Here is a 16,906-nt window from a genome sequence, read left to right as displayed (position 1 = left end):
TCTCTTTCACAAGTGGGTGCAAGTTTCTAGGTTCACAGTTGAGTTAACAGAGTTATACAATATTGAACTCAGTATAAGCCCTGTAAGACATAAAATTGAATGAGTTTTTTAACCTTTAAAAAAGATCTCCATTTCATTTTAGAATATATTGTTCCTTGCAGAAAGACTCATTGTTTTTGCTACTAACACTGAGATGTTGGCGCATGCATCTCTAATATGTATCTGATTATTACTAGTCATAATCGGCTGCACTTTTTTATTTATTATTTTAATTTTATATGTATGAGTGTTATTGCCTGCATGTGCGTAACTGCATCCGTGTTGTGAAATGCTCATGGAGGTCTGAAGAAGGCATCAGATCCCCTGGAATTGGGAGTTAGGGATGGTTGTTAGTCACTACGTGGGTGCTGGGAATCGAACCTAGGTCCTCTGCAAGAGCATCCAGTGCTTTTAAATGCTGAGCTATCTCTCCAGTCCCAGAACACTAATTTTTAAAAGCCAATAATGACAATGGTAGTATCAAAGAAGATTTCAAGGCAAAATTTATTTACAGTACCTACAGAAACAGAGGGCTGTTTCATAATGCTAAAAGGATAGGTTCAAACAATCAAACCCAGACACTAAATCACACAATGTAAATATTAACTAAAAGGAAATGAAGACAAACAATTTTATATTTGAGGATAACATCACCACACACAGGAAAATGAGACTGGAACAGCTGCATCGGTATTAATATATACATTAGAGCGTTATACAAAGTGAGAATAGCAGAGTAAAAGTAACCATAAAAAAATACTAAGAACAAAAGTTAAAGTTTAAGTAGAAATGGAGCCTTTCATCGCTTGCTGATAATATTCTACATTCTGAAGGTATTTGTATTTCAACTGTCTGGATATCAGATTTAGAGGGAAAATTAAAGAACAATCAGAACAAGATGAGTTCTATTTTTATACTCTATATGTTTTTCTTACCAGCATTACTGTTAAATTCATAATTCTTCCAAGGCTATCAATGTAGTAGACACTGTCTTGATACCAGGCATCACAGTGTAGATAATTATACATCCCAAATGCATGCATGTGCTCCAATGTATATTGATCATCTCGAAGTTTTACTTCTGCTACAGCTAAAAGATAAAAAATAAGTAAACACAATCATCAAATGCTCCTTAGATCATACACTTGTGCAGAGTGTCCACAGGGCAAAGAATCCTGAAATGGTAATAACAAAGGCCTTCAGGACAATTCACGGTATGATTCACTCAAAAATAAGTTATTTGTACACATGTGCTAAGGATAGAGAGTAAATGAGATGACCACACCCTTACAAAGCTTAAGACTATAGAGCCTACAACAGATAGGGTTTTTATAACAATTCTCTTCTTTCAGGAATCGCTTGTAATTCTGAATTATAAGAGCAGAAATTCAAAAAACAAAGGACTTCCTATCTTATGGGCAAATAAGTCCAGTTTATGCATTTATTTATTTTTTTATTTGCTTGATTTATTTTATGTGTATGAGTGTTTTGCCTGCATCTATGTAAGTACATTGTGCCTGCAGAGGCCAGAATTAGAGTTCCCAACAGTTGTTAAACCACCATGTGGATGCTAGGAATTGAATTTTGTAAGAGCAGAATGCTCTTCAGTCCCCCAGTTTATGTTTTTATGCTTTTTAAAATGTTGGCCCTATTGTATTATTAATCTTTATCATTCATAAAGAAATAAAGAGAATATCTTTATTATACTATCATACAGTTAGAAAAATGAATGCAAACACAAATAGTCACTTCAACATCATATTCCATCTAATAAAACAATATCATAGCTAGGACACACAGGTTTTCTATGTATGAAACATTAGCTGTTTCCTTAATTTTGAATCAGCCAAATGTGGTCTCTCCCTTGCATGCCTGCCCTTCTAGGCAGTTAAGAAATCTCACTGCTCAGGGCTGTTCAGGGCTGCTCATGAGGTAGAATTCATTTCCATTCCAACAGAAACTAGTAAGTAAATTGCTCTGGACCTACATGTTACCTTAATATAAAACTAACTTTAACTGTGTTCTGATTACAATTGTTTTCTTCTTTACCCATTGCTGTAGTTTGCTTTCTGTTGCTATGATGAAACATTCTGACCAAAACTAACTTGGGGGAAGAAATGGTGAATTTCATCTTACACTTTCAGGTCACAATTCATCAATGAGGGCAGTTAGGGCAGGAACTCAAGGCAAGATCTGGAAGCAGAAATCTCAGAGGAATGCTGCTCACTAACTTGTTTCCTCTGACATCTGTCCTGTGCTCAGCCTACTTTCTTATACAACCCAGGACCACTTGCCCAGGGGCAGCACCACCAGTGGGCTGGGCCCTCCTATATCCTGGGAAGTTTCTCAATGGAGACTCACGCTTTTCATTCGTGGTTGTGTCAAGTTGACAATAAAAAATAGCCACCATGACACCCAGAGTACTCACTTTTCTTATTTTCAATATCTGCTTTGAGTCTTGGCTAACATATTTATTCACTCATTTACTCAGCAAGTGATTCCCCAAAAGTACAGTCCACCTTCTATGAGCTTTAAGAAAATGGGCTTTAGTCAAATAATCCATAAACTTTATATAATGAATTATGAAATTCTATCAAAAACTTGGCGATGCCACAGGAATATGAAAGAACTAACCTACTTCAGATTAATAAACTTTCCAAGACTGAGCCAAGATATAGAAGAATTAATTTAAGGAGTACGCCTTTACATAATACTACTCTACTTATTGTAGGAAAAATAAACTTGTGTTCAAAGAAACAAAAGGCCATTAGGATGCTGCAGCAATCATCCAAGTACAGGATGACCTAAGGTGGAAACATTTCAGAGGCAAAAATCCTAATTTTATAAGAAAGTTGATAGAGGTTGAAGAAACTCCTTCAGCCTAAGAAAGTTTATTTTATAAATAATGATTAGAAATATTCTACTGAATAGGAAGGAAATTGTGATCAACTGTTCTGTTGGTTTTCTAGCACCACTGTGTGGATGAAACTCGATAATGCAGGATATATAAAATATTAGCCCAAAGCAATACTATCAGACAATAATAAAATAAATACGTTTTCACAATATGTGTACAAAAAGCCCTGAGTAATCCTAAAACAATCTAGAAGTTTCTTAATCTTTTGACTCACTATAACAATCCACCCAAAATGGTATATAAGGAAAACCACTGTTAGGAAATCATGAAAAAGCAGGGCTTATTGGTTGGAATTCCACAAAATAATTTAAGTAATTAGAATACAGAAGCCAGACTTGGGCATGTAAGATGATCACTACTTTATAAAACTGTCAGTCAGTTCCTTCTAGCTCAAAATGAGTAACAAAAATTTGCAGCTGTATTTATCATGCCAACACGTTGGGTATAAAGGTGAAACACAGCACCTCAAGAGAAAAGCAGTGTTCAGAACTTAAGCACCAGGAACTCTTCATAGAGCCTGTGTTCCCAAGAAACGGTGGAGGGGGACCAGGGTAGTCTAATCTCTACTTGGATCTTTGAAATAGTTGAAGACTATTTTTACAGAAGAAGTCAATAGGTAATATTTTATTATTTAAGTTACCATGAATTAGAAATGAGCATTACTTTAAAAAAAAAAAAAGACTCAATCTTTTAGTAAAAGAACTAAGGACCCAACAGGAAAGGAATTCCCCTAATCTTTGTCAAATAATCTTCATAACACTCCCCCAAACTCCAGTTCCTATGGAAAACTATCAAAGTCTCATGAACTTTAAGAACCTCTAACTTTTCGTTCATGGGTTTAGTGTTGACTGTTTTACCACATACCAAGCACTGTTTGCACTTGGCTCTGGCACACACTAGTGAGAAAAGCAGACTCACTTCTGTAAAGAGGAAGCCAGCGGCAGCAGGACTCACTGTGGGTTCTGGTCTTCTTGAAATACACCATTATTTGAGCCATTATTTGTGCCCACATTTAACAACTGACCAGCGAAATAAAAAGCAAAGAGTGGGGCAAAGAGCATTCTTTACAAAGTTCACTTCATCAACACAAAGAGCTGTCTTCTCTTACATGCAGCTTGCCATGTGTGTATGAAGATATAAAAACAATAGAAGAGTACAAGTTTGTATAATGGGATCTGAAACTAGATTCGTGGAACAGGGCAGAGCCAGTCAGGAGCATTGCTCCCGCGAAGATATTTTCTATACTGCTTCTATGACCACAACACATACAGCTGATCTACTCACTACTGTCCTTCACAAGAGTACGTGTAAGTAAGAATACACTTGTTTTCATCAGTGTAAAGCAAGCTCTACATACATAAAATGATCACATGCTCTTCTCTCCCTTTCCTTCACCTACAGCCTAAGTCTTCACGCTTTTCCTCTCTGTCCTGAGAGCAAGGGAAAATGACCTGCGAGACCACAAAAACAGAAAAAGCACGAGCTTTTGGGTCAGCTTTGCCATTATAGAGTAGCCTGATTAAGTTAGCGATCTATTTCTTATTCCATTACCTCATTTGCAATAAAAGTTCATAATTATCTATCCTACAAAATTCTTTCCTTTTTTACTTTATGTGTATGAGTGTATTGCCTACATGTATATAAGTGCACTTGAGTCATGCAGTGTCTGCAGAAGCCAGAAGAGGGCATTGGATTCCCTAGAACTGGAGTTAGTATGGTTGTTAGCAGGGATTCCGAACTTAGGTCTTCTACGAGAGCAGCTACTGCTCTTAACAACTGAGTCATCTCTCCAGCCCCACCACAAAATTCTTGACAAGCCTAAATAAAAATATGAAAATATTTGTTATATGATACATAAGTATAGATTTTCCTGTTTGTCTTTTCCCTTCCCAAACTAATTTCCATGTAATTATTCATAATTCCATTTCCTTCTAGGTGATACCACCTCCTCTCCACTGGTCTCCTCCTTCATTTAAATATGCTGAAAATGTCCCTACTCACAACACAGAAAATGTTTCTCCTCTTTGTTCAGAGTCCCCTAATGCAATGGTTAATTTTGACTGTCCATGTGATTCCACCGAGAACTCCCTTGAAGATGAGTAAAGCCACTTCTAAGTGTGTCTATCACTGCACTTCCAGAGACAAGCAGACTAACAGTGCTCTGATGTAATGAATGGTTTAATCCACTGAAGGATTCAAACTTTAACTACATTACTGGGAGATGGTAGAAGTGTCCAAGGTGAAGCCTGGTTGAGAAAAGTATGTCACTGGGCATGTCCATGAAGCTATATTTTGCCAGGGCCTCTTCTAATTACTGTTCCACTCTGCTTAGTGAACACCACAAAGTAAGCTGCTCCATTATGCCCTCTCTACCATGATGGACCAAAGCCTTTAAAACTACAGGCAAAATAGCTGTTCCTTGACATTGTAACAGTAATGCATAAGTAACTAACACCCTCGCCCTGCACTTCCCAAATAAATAAATAAACTTAAGGACAGAAATCATCTATGATCATCTAGATAGATTCAGAAAAGACATTTGAGAATGTTAATATCTTCAAGATAAATGTCTTATAGAAATTAGGAATAGATGGAACACATTTCAAAATAATAATATAACAACTTTATATACTAAATGGGGAAAAACTGAGAGCATTTCCTCTAAAACTGAGAGAAGAGTACCCTCTCTCCCCACTTTTAATATGGTGTTTGAATCTTAGCTGGAGCAATAAGACAAGAGAAGGATATAAAAAGGATTTAAATAAGAAAGGAAAAAGTCAATTTACGCCTATTCGCAGACAAAATGATTCTATACTTAGAAGATCCTATAGACTACCAGAAAGCTCTTAGATCAAATAAACACTTTCAGTAAGGTTGCAAGATACAAAAATCAACATTCAAAAAAAAAAAAATCAGTAGCTTTCATATATACTAATAACAAACTTGCTGAGAAACAAATTAGGAAAAAATATCCCAATCACAACTTCTTCAAAAAAATAAAGAACCGAGCCAGGTGTGATGGCTTATGCCTTTAAGCCCAGCACTTGTAAGGCAGGCAGATCTCTGTAGGTTCGAGGCCAGTCTGGCCTACCTAGTGAGTTCCAGGAGAGCAAGGGCTACAGGGAGACCCTGTTTCAATAAATAAATAAATAATAAATAACTACTGGGTGTGGTGGCTCACACCTTTAATCCCAGTACTCAGAAGACCAAGGCAAATAGATCTCTGTAAGATCAAAGCCAACCTAGTTGGTCTATATATAGAATGCCAAGAGAGCTACAGGGATATCCTGTCTCAAAAAGAAAAACAAACAAAAAAATTTTTTAATTAAAATAAAAGAAAATAACCTAGGATAAACCTAACCAAGAAAATGACAGACTTCTACAATGAAAACGTAGAAGACACTGAAAAAAATTAAGGAAGATACTAGATGATGAAAAGGTTTTCCAGTCTCATGGACTAGCAGAGTTAATACTGTAAGAATGGCTACATTACCAAAAGTATTCTATAGATTCAGTGCAACCCCCTTCAAATTTCCCATAGCATTCTTCACAGAACTAGAAAAAATCATCCAAAATGTCATATGGAAATGCGTACCACCACAAATAGCCAAAGTAATCCTAAATAGAAATACTATTACTAGAGGAATCAAATACCTGATCTTAAATTATTCTACAGACATATAATGATGAAGACAACGTGATACCAGCACAAAAACCTACATGGAGATCAACGGAACAGAGTAGAGGACCTGGAAATCAGTCCTCCCAGCTATGGCCACCTAATTTTTAACAAAGGCATTAAAACCATACACTGGAAAAGAGCCTATTCAACAAATGGTGCTCGCAAAACTGGCTATCTACTTACAGAATGAAATCAAATCCACATCTTTCATCCAGCAAAAACATCATTTTGTGGTACTGTAAACATGACCAATTTACATGGCTGGAGAGGTCACATACCCTAGAAGGCAAACTACTTCTCTCACTTCCCTAGAATAATGTAATTTCTTACTATATTCTAAGTATGTATCTTCATCTATATCTCTCACTACTCATCAAAGAAGCTTCTTTTTTGCAACAGATGGAGACTATGGCAAAGTTCCACAACTAGTCAAACAGAGAGAATAAGTGACTGTGACATGTCCAGCCCTAAGTGATACATCTAAAATGCAACACCTAAGGCATTGCAGAAGAGGGGGCAGAAAGACACCTGCTGCTAGTTAGTGCATTCTATGCATGACAGGGAAGCTATACCAATGTAATCCCTAGAGTCCAGTAGTTTAACAAGATATGCACAATGACAAAACCAGTTGACATACCAAGGTTGATGGGGGAAGTTTCACAGGGTCCTACCTCTAGATGAACAGCTACAGGCAATCAATGGATGCTGAGGGAGGGAGAATCAATTTTCTCGAGGGACTAGCTCCCTGAGAGGTTATCTAATATCAACTGCATTGTACACACATGTATATTTATAAACGTATGCATGTGTACATAACAATAATAATCAAAGAAGAGGCCACAAAATTGACAGGGTGTGGGAGAGGGATGGAAATTATACAAACACAATGTTCAGGTATGAAATTCTAAAATATATATATATATATATTTCAAATAGGATCAAAGACTGTAAAACCTGAAATACTCAAACAGCTAGAAGAAAACAGGAATGTATTTCAAGACATAAGTATAGGCAAGAACAATCTGAATAGAACTTCATTAGCACATGGAATAGCTATAAGAATTAATACATGGGTTTATAATTAAAAAAATTCTCCACAGCAAAGGAAACTATCAACAGAGTGAACAGACAGCCTACAAAATGGGAGAAAATCTTTACCAGCTATACCTCAGACAAAGGGTTAATACATAAATATATAAAGAGCCATAAAAATTAAACACTGAAAAAAACCCTAAACTGATAATCAATACATAGGCTAATGAAAAAAACATATAGTTCTCAAAAAGCAAACACACACACACACACACACACACACACACACACACACACAAAAGCATTTTAAAGTGTTCCACATCCTTACTGATCCAAAAAATGCACATTAAAAAATGAAAACTATTTTGATATTCAAGCTCATCCAGTCACAATGGCTATCATGAAGAAAAGAGGACAACAAAAGCTGATGAAGGGAAACAGAAACTATTCACTGCTAGTGAGTTTCAACTAGTATACCATCACAGACATCAGTATCAAGGTTTCTTAAAAACTTAAAAATAGAACTATCACATGGCCCAGCTATACCACTCCTGGCAATATATACAAAGGATTCTTTATCTTACCACAGAGATACCTGCACAGCCATGCTTACTGTTGGATTATTCACAACAGCAAGAAAACAGAAGCAGCCTAGATGTCCATCAACAGATCGATTGTGAAAATGAGACATATACACATGAAATTTCATTCAACTCTAAAGAAATATGAAATTATTAAACTTACAGGAAAATGGACAGATCTAAAAATAACCTGGTTAATCCTGGTTGTCAACTTGACAAGATTTACAATCACCTAGGCAACAAGCCTGAGAAAGCCTGAGAGATTAGCTAGATTAGGTTAGTTGAGGTAGGAAGACACACTTTAAACTGTGGGCAGCACCATTCCATGGGCTGGGGTCCTGGGCTGAATAAAAAGGAGAAAGCAAGCTAAGCATAAGCATTCATCTGCCTCTGCTTTCTGTGTTTGGATCAACTACCTCAAGTTCCTCCCTCTAACTTCTTTGGGCTGTACTCTTAAGTGTGATCCAGAATAAACCTTCCCTCCCTTAAGTTTATTTTGAGGCAGTAACAGAAAAATACCGAAAATTGGTACCAAGAAGTGGGCCCATTGCCTTAACAAACCTAATCTGGTTCGTTGGCCTTTGGAATTTGTTTGAGGAATATGGAAGGGTCTGGAACTTTGGGTTAGAAAAGTCTTAGAATGATATAAGCAAAGTTTAATGGCCTTTCTACTGGGAATCTGGAAGAAGAGAAGGCTGGGAGAAATGCAGGCAGTAGAGGGCTGGCTCCTGAAATTTTAGAGGGGAACACAGACTCTGTCAGGAGTGGGGCAACTAGTCATGTTGTATTCTGGTAAAGAATCTGGCTGCATTCTGTCCATGTCTAGAAAACTTGAGTGAGGTTGAAGGCACGAATAATGGACTAATTTATTTGAAGGAGGAAATTTCAAGGCAGCATGGCATTCAGGCCATGTATGGCTCAGGGCTCTTAATCAGAACTACAGTGAGAACAAGAAGGTAAGAAAAAAGTAATGTTTAGAACTAAGTTGTGGGAACAAGTTTAAAATTGTGAAGGAGAGTGTGGATAACAAAGCACCTGGAACTGCTAGAGAGAAACCCATGCTCTTCACTGTGCAACAGGGAAGGAGCCCTGAAGGCAAATGACCCACCAAAGGCTCCAGCTTATGAAAGTTTATTAAAGGAGAAAGCCTAATTTAAGAATACTGCAGAAAGGGTTTATGCCTCAAAAACAACTGTCTAGGAAAGTGACTTTGCAAACTGAACCACCAAAGCACAGAGTCCACTACAGCTGTGGGCCAAAGGGCCAGGCTCCAGCCCAAGTCAGTAGCAGAACTTGGCAGCATCATCCACATGATACTGGCTTCGTTAGACATGAAAGATGAAAGGCTGAAGACTGAAGGGGTCAGAGAGTCTTATAAAAACCACTGAGGCCAGGCAATTTGTGTCTGGGTCAGAGTCTCTGAGAATGTAAATGGCAGTGTGTGAAACTGAAGATGAAGACTAACGTGCAATGGAGACCCCAGGATATTGGCGATGCCAAGATCATGGGATGAGATTAATGACAGATTAACACTGCAAAAGAAGCAAGATTATTAACAGCATGAAAGTGGAGGCTATTCACAATAAAACACAAAAAAGAATGGAAGAAAAATATAAGGAACAATAAGGTAAAAGATGGACCAACATCTCTAGAGCAATGAACAAAAAGTTCTATATATATGGCAAAAGAAAGCTTTTGAAAATCAAAGCATAATAAAGATGTTTTCGGATGATGAATAATGAAAGAACGCATCACCACAAGACTCTGAGACATACTAAAAGTCATTTGGGCAGAAGAAAAACTACACCAGATGAAAACATGAACCTACAAAAGGGAATGAAAGGCACCAGAAATGGTCAACTACATGGACAGACACTACACAAATGCTTTTTAATTAATTTATTTTTTATTTTATGTGTATGAGTGTGTTATACTTGTATGTATGTAAGTGCACCCATGTCTTGCAGTGCCCAAAGAGGAAAGAAGAGGGTGTCGGATCCCCTGGAACTAAAGTTACAGACATGTGGGTGATGGGATTCAAACCCAGGTCTTCTGCAAGAACAGCCAGTGCTCTTAACTGCTGAGCCATCTCTCCAGCCCCCCCCCCTTTTTTTTTGTAATGTGCATGAGTGTTATGCCTGCATGTGTGCAAGTGTACCCATGTTGTGCAATGCCCACGGAGATCAGAAGAGTATGTTGGATCCCCTGCAACTGGAGTTAGGATGGTTGTTAGCCACCATGTGGGTACTGGGAACTGAACCTGGATCCTCTGCAAGATCAGTCAGTGCATGTAACCACTGAGCCATCTTTTTAAGAGATAATTATCTAAATAAAATTTGTACAGTAAAATTAAAAAAGCAATATATGAGACAACCACATAAAGGGACAGAGAGATAAGAAAGGACATGAAGATGAAAGTTCTTCCAATACATTATTAAATAGTATACCATCATTTGAAAGTGTCCTTTATATAGTAAGTTGGGAATACATGCTGAATACCTAAAGTGATCATTATAACAACACACTACAGTTAATAAAGCAAACTGAAATTGCTTTTAAGAATTTTCAATCCAAAAGGAAAAGAAATGGGAAAACTTGATCCTTCTAACCACCTGACAGAATAAGCACAATACTAATAGGAAATCAAGGACTCAAATCTAACAAAATCAGTCACGTTAAATGTAGTTTAAAAACAAAAACATAAGGATTATCAATTTCAGTTAAAAAGCAAGACAACTATTTCTGCCAATAAGAAATTTGTATTTAATGAAAAGATGCAAACAGTAAAAGGATGGAAATAGGTAATATATATTATTATAAAATTAATCAAGAGAAAGCTGGGATGAGATTGATATCAAGACAGACTTCAAAGCAGATGTACACTGTGTGTGATTCTATGTGCAAAAATGCAAGAAAATGCACACATATTTATGGTAGTCGCAAACTGACCGACAGTATAATATAACTCAGGGATGGTAGTAATGTGGGAAGAGCAGAGAGAGAGCTACAGGCGGGTACAAGGAAACTTTGGGGAACAATAATTAAATTTAGTACCTTGATTTCATGAATGAACAGGTTTAAACCTATTTAAATTGTACACTTTAAATATGTGCACTTTACTTTCAATTATCTCAATAAAGTCATTAAATGTGTACATGTGTATGTGTGTGTGTGTGTGTGTGAGAGAGAGAGAGAGAGAGAGAGAGAGAGAATCATCTACTACTACTCACCAGGCAATGCTCTAGCCCTGGACACAAATCACTGATCAGGAGGGACCAGGGACCCATCAATACAAAACTAACACTCTTAGCAGAGAAATAAGGTATTAAGTGCTACAACGTGATAGTCTATTAAATACTGGGTACTGTGGGAAAGTACGGGACACATTCTAACTTGTCCAGATTTTACAGTATAGAGTCTAACTAGACAGTTCAGAAAGGAATACTTGAGGAAATAACACATAAACCAAGATGAAGGAATAAAGGGTGGGCCTTGGCTGGTCAAACAAGGGGGAGGAAACATCAAACACATGTTAAATGAAGATTCTGAGATGACTGCATGCACATGCTCACAAATTGACAGGGGGTAACAAAAAACACAGCCAAGAGGACTCCAACAGGAACAACTTCCTAGACGTCCACCATCTACACTTTTATGTCTCTCTGGATCTAGACCCTCTAGCAGGGCCTTTGAATACTGACTCTAGGTTTGATTAGCTGACTTGCTTTGGCCAACAGGGAAAGAGGAGATGCTGAAAGCAGACTGAAACAGCACCTACGGACTGTTTCACCTCCTTCAGAAATCCTTTGCTAGGATGCTGAAGGATGACCAACAACAGGTAGCACAGCCATCCGAAGAGCACCTGAAAAAATCTGAGATAAAGCACATAGCCAGAGAACCCCTTAGGAAGTCAAGCCAAATGAACATGGCTGCCTCAGCAGACCCATAACGGAACAAGGACACATGACTGAGCCCTAGGAGGACTATGCACCACTTGCTGACGTGTACATCTGTGAGCAGTAGTGCCGTTTGCAGCCATTAGGCTTTGTTTCTTTGTTTTGTTTCCAATGAATTAGCCAACTTCTCATGGCAGTACCATTTACTGAAATGGAGACAAAAGCAAACCAAACACACAGAAGAGAAAGAGGGAAGGAAATGAAGTAAATGAAAGACAAAGAAAGGAAGTTACTGTTTTAAAATTTTTATTTGTATTTTTTTTAATGCTGAATTCATTCCTGTGTCACAAGTTTTCGTTTCTTCAGGGATATCTTTCTCTTCTGTGTAGTTTCCTCCTCTGACTTAGGATCAGTTTTCTCCTTTACAGTGAGGGTCTTCTCAGTGACACAGAGGTAAGTTCAAGTATGGGTTAATCCCACCACCTCTGTAAGTTCAGTGGTGTATCTCAGGTTCACCGGATATGTTCAATGACTAGAGAATCTACACCCCAACCTTAAGGCCAACACTACTCCCTGAATTTTAAATACATGAAATAAAAATTTATCTTTCAGATACTTGGTAGCTTTTTGGATATGCATACCCTTGATGCCCTGGGCAGTCTCATGAGTGTTGGAATCCTAGAAGCTAGGAGAAACCCCAAATTTCCATGAATAAATTCACAGTAAAATAATCTAAATTCCATCACCTTGTAATCATAATTGTTAACTACACTAATCACGAGTTTTACTCAAGATCACAAATATGAAATAAAGGTGCTCATTCCCCAATGACCAATTTAAAAAAGGTGGCTGCTCTGAATGTATTAATTTTCATTGTCATCCTCTCTTATACTGGCCAAGTGCTACCAGTCCATCCTTTACAGCTTAACTTATTTATTAACTCCTCCAAGAAGCTTCCCCATATCTCCAGGTAAGCTGAGAAAATACACTCAGCTACTACCACTGCATTTTGCAGCATCCCGATCTCGAATAGCCCACATTATAACTATTTAGACTTTTCTTCCTAAGTAGGTATTATTTATACTGTGCAGTTATGAATTGCATCATACTGATCATGTAATCATCATAATGTAACACGAAACGGGTCCAGGAAAGACGCTTGTTATTTTTTAATTTTTTTATTTATTATTTTTACTTTACGTGTATGCGTGTATTGCCTGCATGTAGGTAAGTGCACCCTTGTTGTGCAGTGCCCGGGAAGGTCAGAAGAGACTGTCGGATCCCCTGGGGCTGAGGTTACGGACAGCTGTTAGCTGGGACGTGGGTGCTGGGATTTGAACCCAGGTCTTCTGAAAGAACCAGTGTTCTTAACCGCGCAGCCTTTCCAGCCCCCACACTTCTTATTTTAATAATCGAATTAAATAGTAAAGGTTCGATACTCAAACGTTCGCTAACTCTGGATCAGTTATTTCTCAAAAGTTTGTTCCACAGAAAACGCCCATAAAAATCAGAACGTGCAAAAGCATGTATTTCAAAAAGCAGATCTCTGGGCACTTAACAAAACTGCAGTTTTTAACGTTGTAAAACACGCCTGAGAATATCCACTGGCCAGCAACAGATAAAATAGTGCTGTGCTCACTAAATCATCTGTCCCTCATTAATTTCTAGCGTTGTTGCCTACACAGAGTCGTCAATGTCTCAGGGTCCTGGGCACTCTTAAATGCCAACAGGAATGTGGGAGTTTCTTTTCTAACAAATGGCTCAGCGTCAGAGGAAAAAGGAGCTGGGGATTTTCCAAGGAGGTGTGGCTTCTCAGCGAACACGTTTACAAGGAAGGGTGTCCTGACCTATCCCCCGGCAGGGGCCAGGCCCGGGATGCACCCGCGGAGGGGACCCGCTAGCCTCCGTGTCGGCCCAGGAGCCGGCTGCCGGCGAAGGCGACCCACGGTCCCCGGGAAGGGAAGCGGCCGCCCTGGGTTCCGGCATGGGCACCGTTCTCCCGGGGCGGCTGCCGAGTGCACCCCGCAGAACGCGCCGGGAGGAAGGCCATCGTGTCCCGGGGCCGGGGTCACGCGGAGGGTCGCGCCGACAGCAGCCTAAAGAAGAACGAACCCGGAGCCAGCGGGCGCCACCAATCCCACCTGCATCAAGCTCCAGCTGGTAACAGGGCAGCGGCTCGAGAGACAGCTTGTAACCCTCGAAGCGGGGGTCCAGCAGCGGTCTCTTCACCTGCAGGGAGCAATTGGCCGCCTCCATCGCCTCGCAAGAGCCCAGCGGGAGAATCAATAAAGCTCTTGTTGAAAGGTCCGCGCTTCGCTCCGGCAACTGGGGCTGGGAAGCGGCGTGGTTCCCATCCCAGAAGGCCCTACGGTGCCAAATGCCTTCAGGGAAATGTAGTGTCCGTAAGAAAACTGATCCTGGTGCATGGTAGGATATGTAGTTTTCTGGTAACTGATAGACCCCGCGCTAGCTGACTCTGGACTTCCTTACCCAGAGGGCTGAGCGCCTAGAAGGCGGCCCGCGCTAGTTGAATTCTCACATTATAGGCAGGGTGGCCAGATCCCGCCCCGGAAATGCGTGTTCTAGCTTTCTGTGTGCTTAGGTGCCCGAGCTACTGAGGGTCTAAGTCCGGGCAGCCGAAGAGTGTGGTAGGTAACGGTCGCCAGCGCAAGGGTCATTTCGTCGCTGGGAAGGGACGGCCCTCGCCCGCGGTGATGGTGGTGAGCTATGCCCGTGGTCCTCAGGGCCGGGACCCGGGCCCAGCCCAGGCTCCTTTCGATGTGCTGTCTTTCGTTAGCTTCCCCAACCCGCGCTCGCGGGCCTGTAGGGCTCTCCGACAGGGCGTGCTGCTGGTGTTGGCCTGGAGCCAGTCTTCGCTTTGTTTTCTGGCTCCTCCCCTCCCGCCTCTCCAGCTGTCTCCGCCTTATTTTATTTTCCTAAAGAATGTCTGAACTGGGAGGGATCCCCTAGCGCCCTGTTTTACCAGTGAGAAAACTGAGGCCTTTAAGAATTAAGTGACTTGTCCAAGGTCACTGTCCGTGATTCTAGGGACCAAAGCGAGATGAAGTTTCGACAGTCTTGATTTGGTACTGATTAAACTTCTCAGTTATTTTGAAAATGTTAAGTTCCAGCCACGAAAGCAAAACCTTGCCTAGTTTTCAACCCCTCCGCTCCCCTGCGCCTTGCCCAGTCCAACTCTGAAAACTCATTGTCAGTCTTAGTTTTCGCTACAGACGAGGTGGTAAATGAGAAAAGTAATGAGCTTGTTCCGGATATTATTCAAACTTCTAAGTGACCAAAATGTCCTGAAAACAACCGTACTCCTCTTTCTACACCCCCCCCTTTTTTTAACTTTGTCCGTTTTTAATGAAAATTAGGAATTTTCTCAGTTAACTATTAGTTTGGAATTTGTTTTCCCTTATACCGCCCAGTGATAGGAGAGACACAGGGCTAGTGTAGCAGTGTAATTCTGAGTAAATCTTAATGAACTGTAAAGCACTTAGAGGCATGTTGTTTCATTTTACATAGTAATGTCTAGTTTTTTATTAATATGCAGGTTATATATTCCCAAAAATTTAAATTAAGGTAAGATGCAGAAATAATCAATAGTCAGTATAGCTGTACAGTTAAATAAGCTGTTTGGGGTTTCTGGGATCCAAGGACCGAGGTTCAAATTCTGCCTTCTCCATTTTCTATCTCTGTGCCTCAGTTTTCTCATCTGTAAAATACAAATTATGGTAATACTATGTAGCAGTAAGTTTGGGAGTTAAATATGAATTTTTAAAAAGCCATAGTGTTAGCTCTATAAGGTATATAAGTTCTTAATAAATGTTACATGCAGTTATTTTCTAAAAACTCTATAATAAAGGGTATAGAAGGGAAGGGGAATACAGTAAATATAGGCATACTGATATCATTTAGCATATTGAAATTATCACCCTTTCCCTTAATAGAATGTTGGATGTGTTAGGATGATTGTCTAGAGGATATAAAAGAAAAATACTTTTCTAAATATTCTGTATCTCAAAATACATGTTGATGTACAGGTTAGCAAGATGAACAAAGATGCACAGATGAGAGCTGCGATTAACCAAAAGTTAATAGAAACTGGAGAAAGAGAACGGTAAGTGACAAGCGCTGTTAATGATTATGTTTTACTATCATTAGCAGTTGTGTTACATTGCAAGACTTAAGTGTCAAGGAAGAAAACCTATCTGGAAAGTATTACAGAAAATTAAAGATTATCCAAAGCCTCTATTCCAACACCTATAGTCATTTAAACCAGCATTGCAAGACTTGGAAGAGCAACGTACAGAGATAAGCAAGAAATGATGCTACCAAAGCGTGTTTAATAGAATAGGGGACTAGAGGAGAAAACGTGGACCCAGATACCTGTCACTGAGGCCATATTACCAAGGTTTTAACACAAAACTAGTTTCAGTTGCCACGTGGTTGTTACCTTGGAGCAGCATGTGCTTTTACTGTTTTCTGAAGTACTTTTCTTCCTCTTAATATTCAGTTATTTAATTTCAAATTCTAGTTCTGTGTGCACTCCACCGGTTGTGAGCTTAATATAATCCAAGTTCCCTGACAGCAAAAATGCCCTTGTATACCCCGTATATAATGCTCTGCTTAGCGCCTAATTTACCAAGCGGGTATTTGAGGAATGAACTGATTTGGAAGTACAAAATAAGTGCTGAGAAACCAAGAAGGGTTCCCCGAAGCAGGGTAGTAAAGTTTGCAAGGGAAGTGTAGATTC

At 39.4% G+C, this 16,906-nt stretch overlaps 2 protein-coding genes across 3 annotated transcripts in view; one reads left to right on the top strand and one right to left on the bottom strand.

Moving 5' to 3' along the window:
* Positions 1-16,171, bottom strand: part of Nudcd1 (NudC domain containing 1) — an 82,210-nt gene extending 66,039 nt beyond the window's left edge. The window contains exons 1-2 of the mRNA XM_008851495.3: positions 14,289-16,171; positions 975-1,129 (exon numbers count right to left, since the gene is read on the bottom strand). Of these exons, the coding sequence (XP_008849717.1) occupies positions 975-1,129; positions 14,289-14,403 (270 nt within the window). The 5' untranslated portion in view covers positions 14,404-16,171. The remainder of the gene's footprint in view (positions 1-974; positions 1,130-14,288) is intronic.
* Eny2 (ENY2 transcription and export complex 2 subunit) overlaps positions 14,674-16,906 on the top strand; it is a 10,191-nt gene continuing 7,958 nt past the window's right edge. Inside the window, exons 1-2 of one of the 2 annotated variants that reach the window (XM_008851498.3) lie at positions 14,674-14,795; positions 16,194-16,270. In XM_008851498.3, the coding sequence (XP_008849720.1) occupies positions 16,203-16,270 (68 nt within the window). In that variant the 5' untranslated portion in view covers positions 14,674-14,795; positions 16,194-16,202. Of the gene's footprint in view, positions 14,868-16,193; positions 16,271-16,906 lie in introns of both variants that reach the window. The other variant, XM_008851496.3, reaches the window with a different exon arrangement.

The sequence above is a fragment of the Nannospalax galili genome, unplaced genomic scaffold (genome assembly GCF_000622305.1).
Source record: "Nannospalax galili isolate Female #2095 unplaced genomic scaffold, S.galili_v1.0 scaffold284, whole genome shotgun sequence".
NCBI lineage: Eukaryota > Metazoa > Chordata > Mammalia > Rodentia > Spalacidae > Nannospalax > Nannospalax galili.
Note: the sequence above shows the minus strand (reverse complement) of the source record. Positions and strands in the feature narration are given on the sequence as shown.